Genomic DNA, 17,231 nt, shown 5'->3' with positions numbered 1-17,231 from the left:
TGTAGCTTGTGTGATGTAACTGATGCAAAGAAACTGATACCTCCAATGTTTGTGTGAGAAGTGACGTTTCTCTTCTGTCCTTTGCCCCTCTTCTAGTGACTTCCTAGTACCGGACTACTTAAACCAGGAACAAGAAGAGACCCTCGGGCAGTATGAGCTAGGGGAGCATGGCTTTGAAAGCAACTCTTCTGTCCAAATGCCTGTCATTTCACAGGTCTCGTCAACTCAGAATTGTGAAAGCACTTTCCCCTTGGGGTCTCTGGGTGGGTTGGCAGAGAAGGAAGAAGATGTGCCAGAGCAGCCAAAGACTAACGCCACTGCTGAGGCAACCGCAGGTGACCCTCCGAAACCGGAGCTGTCATCTATTACTATTGAATAATTCATGGTTTGGTTTCATTTTTGTTCTTTGGAAAGTGCCTGTGTTTGGTCCTGTACATTTTAATTTAATTTTTTTTAAACAAAAGTGGGGAGATTTTCCCTTTTTTACTTTGTAAGCTACGCTTTAAACAGAAAACTGCAACAGATGTTACATTATTTTTCATGACTGAATGATCACTTCTGTGAAAATATTTAAGACTGAATGCACAAAAAGATCTTGTCAGAACATCATGGAAGCTGTGATACACTTCTAAAGAAGAACAACTGATTCAGATCACTTTAACTATTTCTTCTTCCACAGTTAGAACAGCTCATTAAGTTTCTCTTGCTTCTGCAGACCCTCTGGTTAAGGGAAAGAAATCAGAGGAAACCTTTTTAAAGTGACAAACAAAAGGATGCATTGGAAATCATTATTGAACATCTTTGACTAGTTTTGAGTGGATGCTTTAATCTTCTGCATAAAAAATGACACTTCCTATCACTGTGCCTGCTGTTTTTCAAAGCGCTTACTGTAACCCTTTTCTTGGAAATGGTAAGCATTTTTGAAACTAACAGTCACACACTTTTTAAAAACACATTGTCCCTTTTCATCTCAGATAAATCAGTTTTGACAAACCAAGTGATGTCATGCCAGGTATTCCTACTTCTTATATTCCAATCCTTTTAGAAACTGCTTGATCAAATAGCCTGTCTGGATTTGCCTGTTTAAGGTTAGGCATGGAAATACTATGGCCAGGAAAATTCTAGTGATGCATAATGAACTGAGGAGGATAGAGAAGTGTATATCCACACAAGCCTGACAAATATCTCATGACTGTATCTTTCTGTAGAAGGGAAACCATGCATGAAAATGAAGGTTTTCCCGAAGTGAAATTCTTAAATCTTGGCCAGATTGTTTGCAGTTCTGGTCACTTCCCCCTGTCATAAATACTGTATTTTTACTAATCTCCAAAAGCTAACTAGAGGGAGTTTACAGATGGGGAAAAAAATGAGCTCTTTTGTGCATTATTGCACATTTTTTGTTTATACATATGCATGTATAGTTTCTGAGATTTTTATTAGTCTGTTTTTGGACAAAACAAGCAATTTATTCTCTTCAGAGGCCAACTTTCTAACCCAACAGGGGGTTGTTTACAGAAAGCCTATATAGTGGTGATGAATTGTTCCTGTTTCAAAATATTTTAAATCCTTGCCAACTCAGTTTATTAAAGGCCATTACTCCAGCTACATACACAGCTCAAGTAAGCAATAAATTGAAAGATTTGCAATTTCATTTTTTCCATATTTAGAAAAAGCTTCAAATTTAGGGTGTGGGATTTTCAGAGCAGTGATTCTTGTTTGTTGAGGCTGTTTGGGCTATAGTACTGCTTTGAAAGCTAAATTAGGAAATACATTAGGAGGTTTTTGATTTTTTTAATTGCTTCTGAAGTCGGTGTTTGATGCCAAATGCCTATAGCCTACAGATGACATGCTGAGAGAGTAGGTATTACTTGATCTTAGTATTCCAAAGGCATGATATACTCCCTTAGTTTTGAATCTTGACTTTAAATTACTGTTTTCTATCTGGATTTGCTTTATGCAAACACGAGGAGGAAATGAAACCGATAGAGAAAGGTTGCTCCTGAAGAAACAGAAGACACAAAAGTCATATTATCTTGCAAGATCAATTTGTATTCAGTTAGCTTAGGTGGCTCTGATACTCTGTAGGTCTGAGTTGTTTCTACTAATAGCCAGCTTTTGTAAAGAAAAAAGCTTATTGCCCTTTGGAAAGAGCTTAAAGGGTTTCAGTGACTTTAACAAATCTTCTCTGCTGTGTTTTAGGTACAAAACATACTAGTTAAATAGAGGGAAAACAGTCAGGATTTCAATCCTTTCCAAGTTACTGGAGTGAAGTTTCTCCACCAGATTCGAAGGGTGTTTTATAAACATGCTGCAAAGAAGTTCTCTGCTACAATTCAGTTTTGCTGTCTACCTTTTGTACGTCTTTAAAGGGCTTGAAAGAGAAATTGTTTTTTAGGGATACTGTACTGTGAGTCAGTCCAGTGTCTTTTTGATGGGCTGAACTTAAAGACCAGTTCTCTTCCACTTCTGATTTCTGTAACTGAAAAGCCAGTGAGACAAGGAGATGCCTTTTTCTGAGTTTTCTCTTGACTTATAGGGCTATGACACTGAACTCAAATATAGGGTTTTCTTTTTTGTGATAAGTGTTATTCATCTTTCCAGGTATATAAGAATCCTTTGCAATTCTTGTAGCAAAAAGTACTTACACTGAAACAGTTTCAGACTGTTTAGGTGTAATATTCAAAGGTCAGATGTAGATGAGCATAATCTTCTATTAGAATATGGTAATTTTCACCCATTACTCTGCTAAGAAATGTGTTGGTGAGGAGATGTGCAAATACAGAACAGACATATCTGGATATTGGATTTTTAAAAGATTTAAATTTTTGTGTCAGAAGGCAAACTGCCTTCTGAATACCAAAGAGAAAATTAAAAAGTTTAAAAAAAAAAAAAAAAAAGAACAAAAAACAACTTTGTAGCTCTAATCTGTTCTTCCTTGAGAAGAAATGAGTATCATTAACTGTTAACACCTTGGTACAAGACAAGTCTTGGGTTTTGTTTTCCATTGCAGTGTTACACATTATCTTTTCAGCCTTGTAATCTCTGTGTAACATCTGATATTTTTTTTCTCACTTTTCAATCTCATTTCACTGCAGGGGCAATAGAGTTCTTAGCGGGTTTGTTTGTTTGTTTTAGGCTTATTTGTTAACTTCCCTGTTTGTAATTGTTTCTTGTTAATATCTCTTTTCTCCATAGAAGTTACCACAAATTAAATACAAATACCCTTTTATTTCTCCTCCCTAACTTGTTGGAAGTGTTCAGTTCTTTGGAATGCTGGTGTTCTTCACAGGAGAGATGTAAAAACATAGGACATCATAAAACAAGCTCTGTTGCTAATACTTGGATTCCAATTTGAGTGAGATAGATATCTAACTAAACTAGAAGAAACTTGCCTTAAACTGCACTTGGGATTAATCCTAAAGGTTCTTTCAATACATTATCAGAGCATTTTGAACCCTGGACTGCATTTTCATATCACTCCCCCCATCTACCCCCACCCTCAAAAAAAAACCTACTCTAAGTTATTCGGTTTGCGTTTATAGGTGTGCATGACTGGGATCACAGAATAGTTGAGATTGGAAGATTGGAACGGACCTCTAGAGATATTCTGGTCCAGACCCCCTGCTCAGAGCAGCAGACAGCAAGGACAGGTTGCTCAGGACCTTGTCCAGTCAGGTTCTGAATGTCTCCAGAGATGGAGACTCCGTGATTTCTCTGGGCAGTCTATTCCACTGTTTGACCACCGTCACTTTAAAAATGTTCTCGTGTTTAAATGGAAGTTCTTGTATTTCAGCTTGTGCCCACTGAGAAAAGTCTGGCTCCATCTTTTTTTCATCCTCCTATCCATTAGTTAGCCACATTGGTAAGGTCCCCCGAGCCTTCTGTTCAAAACAGTCCCAGCTCTCCCAGCGTGTATTGCGAGATGCTCCGATCCTTTCACCATCTTCCCGTCCCTTCTAAGTGGTCGAGAATTTCTTCCAAATACCCACCTGTAAGACCCATTGCATTGTGGCAGTTTCTGCCCCAGTGAGTTGTCTCCACGTTCATTCACAAGTGACGTAAATGTGTTTTACTTCTGTGTATCCTTCTATGCAGCACCATTCTTTGCACTCAGTGGAAAATCCTTTCCTCACCCATTTATTTTGCAAGTAGAGTGCCTTCACTACCACAGAACTAGCAAGATTCTGCCGTGTGCTGGGGTCCCGTGTTCTTGGAGTCTGATCGGGGTCCTTATCCCTTGCATACTGTGCAGTATGTCTGATGAGAACAACGGGAAAGCAGGGGAAAGTTGTGTTGTGTTTTTTTTTTTTTCGCTGACTGAATGTGGTGTTTCAGGAGAGGGGATAACATTCAGAAGCTATCTCTTTCCCCACAATAAGCAGAAGAAAAAAGAAGTGCGATTTTAGCTGTGTGGGAGATTTGGCCAAATTGTAAGGGTTTGTTTTGTTTTTTGATGCAGACATATAGCACAACTCCCCTGGAAATCCATGGGGATGCCTTCACATTCAGCAAATTAAGCTCCCTGTCAGAACTGCTTGTCACTTTTCTTACACCACATTAAAAAAAGATGTGTGTTCCTGATGGTTTGTCTGTCTTGCTACAGTTTGAGTTCAGTTGTCAGGCTCGCAGATAGTGTAGTCAAGTCTCTCATACTGAGAGATTAGTAGACTAGGTTATTGAAAATGGTTCTGGGTTCACATGTATCTTGAGTCTAAAAGGTGTGAATTTAAACTTTTTTAAAAAGTACTAGCTGCCAATGCAGTAAAATATATTTTATAAGACTATGATCCCTATATGTCCCTTACGGGATAAAATTTTATTGTTTTTAAGCTATGGTTTAAAGTTTTTATATGAGGGCTTCAGTTGCTTCTTGGTTGCTGGCTTCCCCCTCCAGCCCCAGGATATAAGAGCACTGAGACTATTGCCAGTCTCTCTCTGAGATGCACCATGAAGCATTTTATATGCAAATAGAACGGGAGCTTTGTGCACCCTGCAGGGATGGAGAAAATGCAGATGTGGGAGCGCCCGTTGCTCCTGGATCCATTGCAACTTCCACACCACCATCAGAATAAGGAAAATAGCTAATTTTCATTCAGCTCGATTAAGTTCGAATTTTGCGTACAAGGTGAAACCCAGCTTCGGAGGGTTCTCATCTCCAATTACGGACATAATAAATTCCATAGCATCTTGATGACAGATAAGAGGGTTCAAGGCCAGACTGCGCCTCAGCCACATCAGAGGTCCCTAGTGAGGAGAGTCGGTTCAGAGTATTTGAGGAAATGTACCATAAAAAGCAAATGTGAAATTTTTTTAATGCAACAGTACTTACTGCTCTGGGTTTTTGTTAACTCAATGTGTGCTATCACAGTAATTCAGTGCCCCACAGGTCTCAACTACAAATCTGGTTGCACTAAAAAAAAAAAATAAAAAAGAGCCGAATTAGTTTCTGGTGCTGCCAGCCTGTGTGGCAACTGTACCTACAGTCTTCCTGAGGGTTGCTGAAGTCCCCAGAGGAGTGATTTTGTTTAACCATTCATTTCGCTGATGCATGCTTTTGATATTCTGACTTATAGCCCTGGCTACACAAATTTCTTGGACAGCTTCTTTGCCCTGTTCCTGCAGTGCCTTTGCTCTAGGTGCTGCCCTGTGGTGAAACCCCGAAGAGGGAAAGAGTAAAGCTGGAGGAAAAATGTGAATTAAATTATTGTTGGGCTTCTTTGTGCATTTTAGTAACAGTGAAACCCCCTTAACTGTGCCAGTCTCCGGTCACCAGCCGTATATCCAGTCGTCATCTCATCCACAGTACAGCTTCTCTTGTTGATGCTGGCCACAGCTAGATTACTTGGCATGTTTATTGACTTAACAGAATTGTTTTTTGGTTTTGGTTTTGTTTTTTAATGTATACGATGTTTAAATACACTTCACATTTTATATAATACTATCTGGCTATTAGTATTTTTCAGGAACCATAGTTCTTGGTGGCTATATATATTTTTGTGACTTTTTTTGTAAACTAAGTGCCGTTTCAACGTTACAATCATTTTTAGAGTTATTGTAATCAATGTGAATATCATGTTTTTTCAAATCTGTTCTGAGCCTGTAGTGTTTGCTTTGTGATCATATGTGTACTGTATATATTCTGTATAGTTACATTGTATTGAAATACTAGCTTGTTTGATATAAGAAAAGTATGTATTGGGTACCTTTTTGCTAGCCTGGTTGTTTAATCTTTAAAAAAAAATGTTCTAAAATACAAAAAAAAATTATCCAAACTGGTCCCATTATAGGTCAAAATTAAGGGGGGAGAAAAACTAGTTTTGAGTGTCTTTGGATAGAAACATGAAGCTAAGATTTTTCATTAAAATATTAATGTTTTATGGAGTATATCTTTGCTTTGTGTCGTTCTTTAACTACACCAGACTTTGTCTTATAGTACAAAAGACTTGACCCTGTGTAAGAAGGTGCAGTCCTGTTGCTAGAGCTACATTCTCTTATAACTTTTGCTTATAATTAGTCTCAAAATAGTTGAATATGAAGAGAACTCACAGTTGCTCAAGCTGTCTTTGGAGGAAAGGTAGTTTAAAACAGACCAAGCATTAATAAACGATTGGAGGAGTTATATGAGTAAAGAGTATTAAGAGTAAAGTAAACGTTGTTTAATTTTCCATTGTCTATTACATTTCCTTTTGTTAATGTTCTCTTTTAGGCTGCATTCTGCAAAAGCGGTGGGGCCATCTTTTGAGTGGGGCTTTATTGATGGAAAGCCAGCCAAGAATGAGGCCAATCAAATTAGTCAAAGGAGAAGATGTTTAAAAAGGACAGTAGACAGAGTCATCGTGATCACAGCCGTGCGCTTCAAAATAGTCATAAAACAGCCAAGAGTCATGGGATTTAAAATATACCTCTGCTGTTTCTGGCAACCCTTGCAATTAAATTAATTTGCCTCCTACAGACCCACCTGTCTGACCGAGCAGGAATGCCGGCTGGATCAACACGTAGCTAGGGCACAGGTAGGAAAATGGAAGTTTTGTAATTACTTGGCTGAAACGATTATAACTCTGCCCAGTAACCTATATGAATAACAAGCAGGCTGACATGATTAATGCGCTAGGAGTCAAATTGTGTTCAGCATCTGACATGGGAGTGAAAATAAATAAATAAATCAATAATGGAAAAGCATTCCACAGAGCAGCGTAAGCAGCCACAGTGAACCTTGGATAGAGAGGGTTGAGAGTTATGAATTCCAATTTCTTGCGTTCCTCAGGACCTTGTATAGGGACAGAAGTATTTTATCAAAAGCATAATTGGAAGATGGAACGTATCTGGAGAAAGCTTTGGAGAGAATTAAAGTTTGAAATGTACAGGCTTTGACTCCATTGTTCTCCCGCAAAAGAAAGAATTCATTTGCTTTGAAGACAGACTGCAGTTCGGAGTATGCAGTGATGTTTAGCAGACCATTACAAATCTAAAGCCTGTATGACTGTATATGAACATACACTGTCATAAAGCTAAGGCAGGACTGTTAAACTGCATGCCTTTGATGGATATCGAGGTTCAGCCTGGTGACTGAAGTGGATTTTTGCAAAGCACAGCCATATGTTTAAGTTTAGCATGAAGCATCTTTTAGAGATCCTTAACAAAGCAAGTGTACACTATCAAAGATTTTCTGTGGATTACTTACAGCATTTAAGCATTTTGTTCCTGACAGTAATGAAGTACCCTTTCTTTTGCACAAAGGAGAGCAGCTGAGATGAGATTGAATTCATAGCTACCGAGAACGTAGTAGAGCAGGGAACAGCGCTCTCCTAGGGCTTACTGCACCATTCCTACGTATGTGATACCCTGGTGAAAATGGAGCTGCTTAGAGGAACCTGCCTTGGATCATGTATAAAGCGCTTTTCCCAAGCTGCTTGTGCATGCAGCATCTCCAGAGTTCAGAGCAGAAGTCTGTCATCACCATTCTTAGAGCGCAGATTGCTGTGAGACCATGAGCTAGCAGAGCAGGGGTAAGTGTGTACATCAGTTACAGCTCAGAGCTCTTCTGAGTAGTTTTTCAATTATTCTGATTTTTGGATATGTTAACGCTTTTCAGGGAAGATATGGATCCACTTGTATAGCCAACAAGCACTTACACTTACTAAAAATCAGTAGCCCTGATTTTTGTATTTGCCTTTCACAAATCCTTTAGAAATGGGCCACAAACTCCAAGTGAAAACCATATGTTCAAAAACCACTCTAAAGGCTTGCATTAATCTTTGATCCTGAGCTGTCTTCATCTCAGTCAGTCTCCTGGTGAAGCTATGAGAGCAGCTCATGGGGCATCTATTTGTATATCTCACTTAAACCTTCTATCAGAATTCTGAAGTTAGCAATCTCAGCATAAGAGAGCTCCTTTGCCCAACTGTATGTTAATTTGTGTGGCTATGCCGCTGTCACCGGCTCTTAGATCCCCTGTTGTTTTGGATACAACTGTTCTTCATAGTTCTGATTGGATTTACGTGGGAGTATCTCTGAGAATACATCCGCTGCATCTGGCTCAACTGCATTCCCAGTCTTCCATATGCTTGTATAAAACTAGATGCTTAGGTCCTGTGTTTTGTAATACTTCCATCATTTAGAAGATAACAGTTTTTTTCCCACAAAGTACTGCTTGTTCCCCTGTACACGCACGCGCGCGCACGCACAATCTGTATGTGCTCATTCAGAAAGAATTTTGAACAAGAAGCATATAAAAACATCGATTGACCAACTCTTTCCTTGCTGCTTCCCTACAGCCGGTATTGCTATGCTTTTCTTGGTTGATTCGCAGTTGGCTGGAACAGGTTACTAGCCTGACACTCCACAAGAACCTCGCTTTGCTTTTCTCTCAGTCCTTACACACTTCTCTTGCGTTTGGGGTGAAAAGCAGAGGCATGGTTTCATGTGATCCTGTGCTCATCCCTAAACAGAAAGGCAGGACTTATGGCCAAGATATTCATCGTAAGGGAGCAGACATATTTTGTGGTCTTGAGATATTTTTATTTTGGAGGAGGGGAATGTGAATGGCACTTCAGTCTAGTTTTCTCTTTATTTTTTTCTTCACGTAGACTGACATTTTCCAGACCATTTCTAAGAAAAGCCAATGTCAATTACAGATTACTGTTAAGCATGAAGTAACATCAAATAAATACGGGCAGTATTCATTTACACTAAAAAAAATACAGTCCTAAATTATTTGATAGACTGCAGTGCAGTATAGCTTTCAAACTGTTTTGAACCCAAGATATCTGTTAGTATGTCCCTGACACTCAAATCTCTAGAAAAACAGAAAACTAGTGGTAAAATGGATCGTCTGAATTCTTTGCAGACAGGGGAGACGTCTCCCAGGTAAGTACACCTCCGAGTCAAAGAATGAACAGAAGTGTTGGGAGAGGAGCAAGGAGACTACGCTGTGTTTACAGGCAAGTGAAGATGACTCAATTCCAGGATAATTTTTATGTAGGTAAATGAAGAAGGCATTTTGACATGCATAGAAGAAGAAACAATGCCTCAGGGTCTGCTACTACATTGCTGAAGGGTAACAGTCCGCTGGCTTCAGAAGAGCAAGGTAAATTACAGTCCCAGTCCACTTAAGCATTTAAATATTCGGCCTTTCCAGAAATGTGTTTAAATTGTCCCTTAACAGCTTACCCATTTTGTGAACTTTACTTCTGGTAGTTGCTTCTCTGACTCAGCACAGTGTATTTTATATCCTGTGTATTACTGGGTTGCACAGAACTGTTTTTGGAGACTTTCTGTGCATAAACAGAGCCCTGCACTGTGTAAAATAACTGGAGAGAAAAGACACCAAAGCACAGGATTAATAGACATCAGAGTTTGGAAAACCAAAACATCTCTGTAGTGTTGAACTTCATCTTCCCACAATTTAAACGAGAAAAATAACAAAAATCCTAACAAAACCTTTTATATAACTTCAGTGTTACAGTGATCAGTTTCAAGGTTGACGTGACAGCAATTATAAACAACAGTTATGCAACTGCCTCGTTGATTGAATTGAAATTAATACAGAGAAAGAAAGAGCCAAACAAAAAGAAGTGGCGATGGGTTGACTTGTTATGTTTTAAAATAAAAAATGCTCAGGTCTGCCTCTTTTTCAAAAGCGAGCACAAGCCCAGGATGAAAAATCTTGAAGAATAGAGAAATAAACTGCTCTTAAAAATTCTATTTGTGTTAGAGGCGGAATTTTGTTTATCTTCTGAGACTTGCAGCTTTTTCTTTTTTTTTTCTTTAAAATCTGACAGTGAGGTAATTCAACATTTTAATTTTGTTTGAGTTCCTTCTATTTTAAAATTCCTTTAAAAAGCTGCAACACGTTGTTTTCCTGGGTACTGCGATTGCAGTGTCACTGATTCCCACTGAGGTGAAGGCCCACGTATACTTGTTGGCACACACGTTGTTTCCTCCACTTGCCATCTGGCAGGCGCTCAGATGTTTTTGAGTGGAACTGAAGGCAACATGGCTGCAGCACATCCCGCAGTCAGCATCTGGTGGCTCAGAGAGGAATGCTTCCTTAGAGCAAATACCCATTTGGTAGTACGTGAATTCATTTTAAAAAAAAAAACAAAAAAAAAACAAAAAAAAACCAACAACAACAACAAAAAAACAAACAGGGAAGTTCTTTGTCCAGCTGGCTGTACCGGCAAAGCCCAAGTCCTGCCTCTATTGTTACAGGAGTTGTACCTGACTCATTTTCTGTGATCCATCTGGTAGAGGCAGGATGCAATTACTGTACAGCACCATTAAAGGCTTAGTGCAGACATGAGCTAACCTCCTGGACTTAATTTGCCATTGTGAGGTAGATGTTGAAAACAATGCCAAGGTGGATCTCTTATCAAAGAAAGCCCGTGGCTTTTCTGTTCCTCCGGTATTTTTCCTGCTGATCCAAGGAGCAGCACATTCAAGAAGAGATGGGGAACAAGACATAAACCTGTTTCGTTGCTCATCCTTGCCTTTTCCACCTTGAGTGGTAAGATGCAGAGGAGCCTCCAGCTTGTTGCTACCACTGGGAGAGGAGGAAACAGATTTTGGAGGCTCCCACACAAAATGGGTTTCTTACACATCCCACTGATGTGTACGCTACTGTGAGTCATCCAGTGAATTTACTACCCTGCATGCAACAGGTTCAGTGAGCAAAGTGCCAAAGAAACCCACAGAATATAGCACACTCGCTAGTCCTACGTGCACAGTCAGATGTGATGAGCCTTTGCACAGGATTTCCTACCAGCTTTGCCACAAGTTGACGTTGGACAAGTGGCTTCATCCCGTGTAATCTTAGTGTTGAGGAAAAAAAAATGATCTCAAAGCTACCTATCTTAGCTGTTGAGTTTCTAAATGCCACTTGTTTACACTTGTCTTTTTGCATATTTACCTTCGGTGTGCTGCTAGGTGTCGCGAATAGTGCTTTATGCTGCCATCTCACTGCCCCTGCTTGCCTTCCCTGCTTTCTTCCCTTGGTCTGTTGCTGTGGTTTGTAAGGGAGCGAGGAAAGAGTGAAAGCTCGCATGGCCTTTGACATCTTTCCAGGCCAGTAATAAAGCACTGGGAGGTTAAGTTTTATGTTTTGCTTAGCCTTCCCCTCTGGAGACATGAAAAGAATTATAGGAGTTTGATCTATTGTGTGGCTAGGCAACTGTGATGGGTGCTTTATTAAAGTCTATAGCAATCAAGCTAACACAAACCAGAACCTTTCTGTGCAGCTTTATGTAACCCTTTAAAAAGTGATGGATGTTTTGCGGCAGGAGTGGAGGGAAATCAGTAGGTTAGGTCAAACTGCACGACGTGATAACCAGAACAATTAATAGTACTTACTGTGAAATAGCAAGCTCTTGGCTCCGCAGATATTATACGGTTTATAAACCAGGACAGATAGCCTTTAACGTATGGCTCTGATCAAAAGAGTGCCTATAGAGCCCTCAGTACAATAAAGCTGTTCCATGGAGATCATTCTTTTCCATGTCTGTGATGTTTTAAGTAGTTTTTTTTGCTACTGGTTTTGCCCCTCTTTGTCTCCGCGCTATAGGAGCAGCGCAGTTTGGGGGAGGGTACCGGATTCCTTTCTTTCAAGAACTGGCAGCTGAACCAGTGGCAATGGGGCCTTTTCCCCATCGGTTGCCATTTGTACAAATTCACTGAATCAGCCGCAGAGCTGTAAACGGGCATGATCTGTTTTTGTCTTTGTTCCTAGTGATGATGCCAGAAACCCTCCAGCTTGAATTCCCGTCGCAAAGTGGGTCTGTGGTACCCGTGTTCTGAAAAAGCTTTTCTTTTGTTTGCTGTCCAACACAGAGACTCTAAGCTGGATGTTGGGAGACACAAAGGACCTAACAGCACAGAATGCAACTTGCTTGACATGCCAGGGTACATTTTCTTCTCCCTCAGCACCTTGGCTATTTTGATACCTTCATTAACTTGAGACATTCGATTTTGTAGGTATTGGCTGGTAGACCAAGCAGCTACTTGTCTGCTGCTCTTCCTTCCTAAAGCCAGAGAAGGAGGAATACAACCTCAGCAGGAAGAATCAGAAGAGGGAAGAATCAACCACAGCAGGAAGATTTAAATGGCAGAAGGCAATTTGTGCTGTACAAGTATCGCTCTCAGCAGCATACAGAAAACACAGCCTCCAGGATCTCTTTGCCATCTCAGTCTATGCAGGGACTACAGCCGTAAGTCTGCACTCTGCCTTCTCATGCAGTAACTTAGTGTTTTATGCAGAGCTACGTGCTGTTATGGCTTTCTCTTACACAGGGTGCAGCCACATCATTTCAGGGTTTCTTGAGCTGTGAGATTGGCGCCTAAGTGTTCTAGTGCACTTCAAGACTGAGGTCCTCATGCCTGTAACATTAGTTGCACAACTGCATAAAATTCAGTACTGTGATTTTTTTTTTAATCGGAGTGTCAAGTACATCCTCTTTTCTCATTAAAGCTAACTCAATTCTTAAACTCCTGAAGAAGAGGCTGGGGTTAAGAAGAAGTGGAGTAATGGTTTTCTAAAAGCGCCCTTTTTTTTCCTGACTTGGAAGAAAAGGTATTTTCATACGCTAACATTTTTCACAAAGAAGACGCAGCTCCCTGCAGGACTCTGGCTTAGCCCTTTTGCAAGCTTGGGAAACCAGTATTCCCTTACTTGCATTCAAGTCATGTTTGGTAGTTTGGCTTTAGGTCAGAGGGGGTTTGTAATAGCTTTGAAAACTAGAAAACAATCCCTTGTTTCTCCTTACAAAAACTGAAAGGAACTGTGCTGGAAGATGGGAACCCACCATAAAAGTGCATCAAAAAGGCCAGGAATTTGCAGCCCTCTTTCAGCTAAGCCGTGTGTAGTTCCACTGCCATAACCATGGAGCAAAGTGCTTGCCCTTGGTGTTCTATTTATGGAAAACAACTATAATATCATTAGACCAGGAGAGAGGCTGGACTTATTAAATCGCATTACCATATTGGCAGAGTTTAGATTCCTGTCCTGGAAGAGTGTCCTTAGCAAAACAATCTGCCTAATTACCCCTTGGTCCAGCAGCCTTGAGTGAGAAAAAACAGATTTCGCAAAGTAAAACCGATTCAGCTGTTACCTTTCCAGTCCACTGTCCTTAAACAAAGCAGTTGCATCTCTCCATAACCTTGTAGTGAATGAACTTCAACTCTCTCAGCCAAGTCTGAATTTAGCTTGTGTTTTTTTTTTATCTCCAGAGGTGTTTCATTAGCTCAATTACAAGTGACATGTTCCACTATGCGCTGCTGACTGAAAAAACTCAGCCAACGTAAATCCCTCTCCAAATAGAATCCAATTAACCTCTTACTCCCCCTTCCTTTAATCCCCCATGCCCCATGACTTGTTCACAGCCACTCCTTTTAAAGAAGACCAAAATAAACTACTTGAGGTAACTATGCACTTAACAACTGAGGTGTTTGTACTTGCTTTTTTGGTTCACTTGGGCTTGGGTGTATGCTGTTATTGTTCAAAAACCAAGAGCCTGTGTTTTTTTAGATGGCATCCAGTGACAGTTCTTTGTTGCACAAGTCACAGTTTGGGCAAGAGTCTGTCCCTAGGTTTGCTATGTGGGTATTTTCTGTGCCTCACTGTCCCCATCTGTAAAGGACTTGCAGTGATCCCCAGTAACATTTAGAGAGGCTGTTGAACCCGTTGGATGCAGACCACTGTGTAACTGCAGAGACCACACAGGGACATACACGGTGTTATGAACGTGCTTGCTAACGATTCATTTTGTTTATATGCACTTCAGATCTTGGTTAAGCATTGCATGTGGTTAAGGTGCCTGGGTGTTGCACTGGCTTCCTGCTTGGGGCTGAGTTTTGCCCTAGATCCATTAATGTTTTGGCAGCAGTGCTTCCTCGCTGGTGTTGTCAAGACAGTTAGATGCTGAAGTCATCAGTAAGGCATATAACCCTAAATGGATAGGTTGGATCAGTGACCTACTTTAACATACAAGTCTTGCACAAGCCTGACCTTCTCCCCACGATCCGCCCTGAGACCTCAGCAGCACAACCCATCCCAAAGTGTCCTGCGTGTTGTTCTGGTCATGTGCTGAAGGCTCGCTAGCAAGGCAGCAAGTCCATCAGCTGGGGCCAGGAGCTGTGATTTGGAAACCTGGAGTGCTCGATTAGGCTACAAATCCACACAAACATCTCTTTTTCCTGGCTTTTTTTTCCATTGTACCCACAGTCTGTATCCCAAAGAACTTGTGTTCCCTGTGGGTTAGTGGTAGGATTATTACTGGCATTTTGTCTGCTTGCATGCTCCAATGAGATCTCCGTCTGGGCTGAGATTTAGGCTGCAGCAGTTGCTGGGTTTTGTTTAGTTCTGTTAGCAGAACGTGATTTTAAAAATAATGTTTAAATAATATATATATATTAATAATGTTTAAATTTGTTTTCATCTTCTAAGCATTTTCCTCCAAATGGGACTACAACAAATAAGCAGTAACACTCAGAGAGTGGTATAAATCTGCTAATGAGGACAAACCAGCCCTGTGGAGAGATGAGAGCAGGTTCCACCACAGGTAAGCAGAGGCCTGGCACCCCATAAACTGAGAAATACAGTCAAAGACATACAGATAGAGTCGGTCTCTTCTGATAATGATGCTTTGTGCATTTTGTGGGTCTTGGAGTAGCACGATCAAACTCTCTGCATTCCAAGCAAAGCTTGGAAGTGTTGCCACAAACCGCAATGTAAAGTTTCGTGTCTTTGTGGGGTGCCACTTTTTATTCCTTTAAGTTTGAATTGCCTGACAAACTTGTTTCCTAAGAGTCTGGTGTGCGGACTGACATCGTGGGTGCCATATTACTGCCCAAACTGAGTTAGTGTGGGATCGACTAAAGCAGACATCAGCCTTGGGAAGGCTGAGAGGTTCTGGATGGCTGTCAGAACGAGTGTCAGCGTGGTGCTTGGTGGGGTAACACAGGCAAGGCGTCCAGACTGGTGCGTGCCTGTATTTATTTATGTGCCTTCATTTGTGCTGCCTGTTGAGTGATAAAACAGGCTGAATGCTCTGTAACGTGGGAAGGCAGAGATGAGGCTATACTTAACTGCAAAGTCAATACTGAGAGAACTAGTCTGGTCAGGTTTTCCACAGACAATTATCTATTTATTCTCTTCATGTAACATCTCCAAATCCTTTTTTGGCTTTTCTGCTTTTAATTCCCTTCTCTTCCCCTAAGCTGAACATCTATCCTTCCTATCTCCTGCTGTCTAAAGCCCATTCACGCCAGTGGTCCAGCAGCCTTCAGACAAAGCACATGCCTCCTGGTTTCCCTTGTCATCAAAACCAGCAGGCTTCTCCTCCCGTCCCTGCACCCCAGGCAGCCCAGGACTGCTGGCTGCTCTGCTCTGGGCCCAGCTCATGAGCCTGGGGTTTATGGGGCAATGGGCGCGATCCCAACCCTGAGCTAAGCCTGCCTAGAGGTGCTTTCCCCATCTCCTGCGTCAGGCTGGGACGCTCACAGGTGTCTGTCCAGTTCAAAGTAGGGGTGAACCACATCCCCCAGTGCTTTGGGCTGTTTGAAATCCACACAGCATTTCTGTGGCTTAAGCCCATTTCTTCATTTAACATTCTCATTCCTGGGGATGTTTTGTTTCTGCCTATCCCCTTAAGAGGTCAAGTGCTTCCCCAGGGAGGTTAGCCTGTAGTTTTCCATGCACCCTGACTACTCCATGCACGAGTGAATTTGTTCTGTGATAATACAGCCGAGCAGGCAAAACCACAAGTAAATCAGACTTTTTTTTCCACTTTTAATAACAGTTTACTATTCTGTAAGTGCATGTAAAGCACATGCCCTATTCCCTCAGCCAAGGAGCTTGACAGCTTGTCAGCAAGAACTACCATAGGTCTAGAGTGACTGATTTATACAAGTAAAAGCACACGTGCCAAGACCTGGCAGCAGCTTGCTCCTTTTTTTTTTTTTTTTTTTTTTTTTTTCTGTAACAACTTGGCAACTCTCTCTCTTCTCCTTCATCCAAACTTTTGCCTTTTATAGTCTTTGAATAACGCTTTTTTTTTTTTTTTAATGTATGTAGCAGTTTCCCCTCCCTCCTCTTTCAGCCATTTGCACTCCTTATCTGAGTTGGCCATGGGACAGGGGATCTTGGCCTCACAACAAGCAGTTCTTGACTGAGTACACACAACCACAAACACGACTGCACATGGACTCATGTTTTTGGGCATGGTAGTGGGTGCATCTCCAGGGCTTCACGACACTTTTACCTGTGCTCTGATATTCCCATGCTCCTGTATTGTACATGCTCATGTTAAAACTCTCCTTCACAGAAGCGTATGCACATGTATGAACTCACATCAGTGCAGTCAAATATTTATTAACATGGATTCTCCTGTTCTCAGAATTACACAAATTTGTCTGCATTATCCAAGTGGGAATTCTTACACGTTTGCACACACGAGCCATCCTGCCTTAACCATATGGCGTGCAACATGGGTTCAAACTTGTTTATGTATGAGGGTTCATTGGCTTGCCCTATCTCTCTCAAGTCTACATTCAGGTACGGGCTCATACGCAGCTGTGCAGCCACACGGTTTCTCAGACACATGCATTCTCAGGCACAGACAGTCTCTCACACATAAGCTTATAGATTTATGATTTGTTGTGAGAGTGGAAAACAGCTGCTGCAGGCTAATCAAATACAGCAGAAGATTTAATGCAAAATATTGAAAAACACTGTCTGGTAG

The 17,231-nt window shown here is 41.1% G+C and overlaps 1 protein-coding gene across 4 annotated transcripts in view; it reads left to right on the top strand.

The window, feature by feature from the left end:
- Positions 1 to 6,384, top strand: part of ZBTB44 (zinc finger and BTB domain containing 44) — a 41,509-nt gene extending 35,125 nt beyond the window's left edge. For all 4 annotated transcript variants that reach the window (XM_027444403.3, XM_027444402.3, XM_027444401.3 and 1 more), the window contains exon 6: positions 97 to 6,384. In XM_027444403.3, the coding sequence (XP_027300204.1) occupies positions 97 to 107 (11 nt within the window). In that variant the 3' untranslated portion in view covers positions 108 to 6,384. The remainder of the gene's footprint in view (positions 1 to 96) is intronic.
- The last annotated feature ends 10,847 nt before the right edge of the window (positions 6,385 to 17,231 follow it).

This window comes from Anas platyrhynchos, chromosome 25 (assembly GCF_047663525.1).
Source record: "Anas platyrhynchos isolate ZD024472 breed Pekin duck chromosome 25, IASCAAS_PekinDuck_T2T, whole genome shotgun sequence".
NCBI classification, from domain to species: domain Eukaryota; kingdom Metazoa; phylum Chordata; class Aves; order Anseriformes; family Anatidae; genus Anas; species Anas platyrhynchos.
This window is presented reverse-complemented; position numbering and strand designations above follow the sequence as displayed.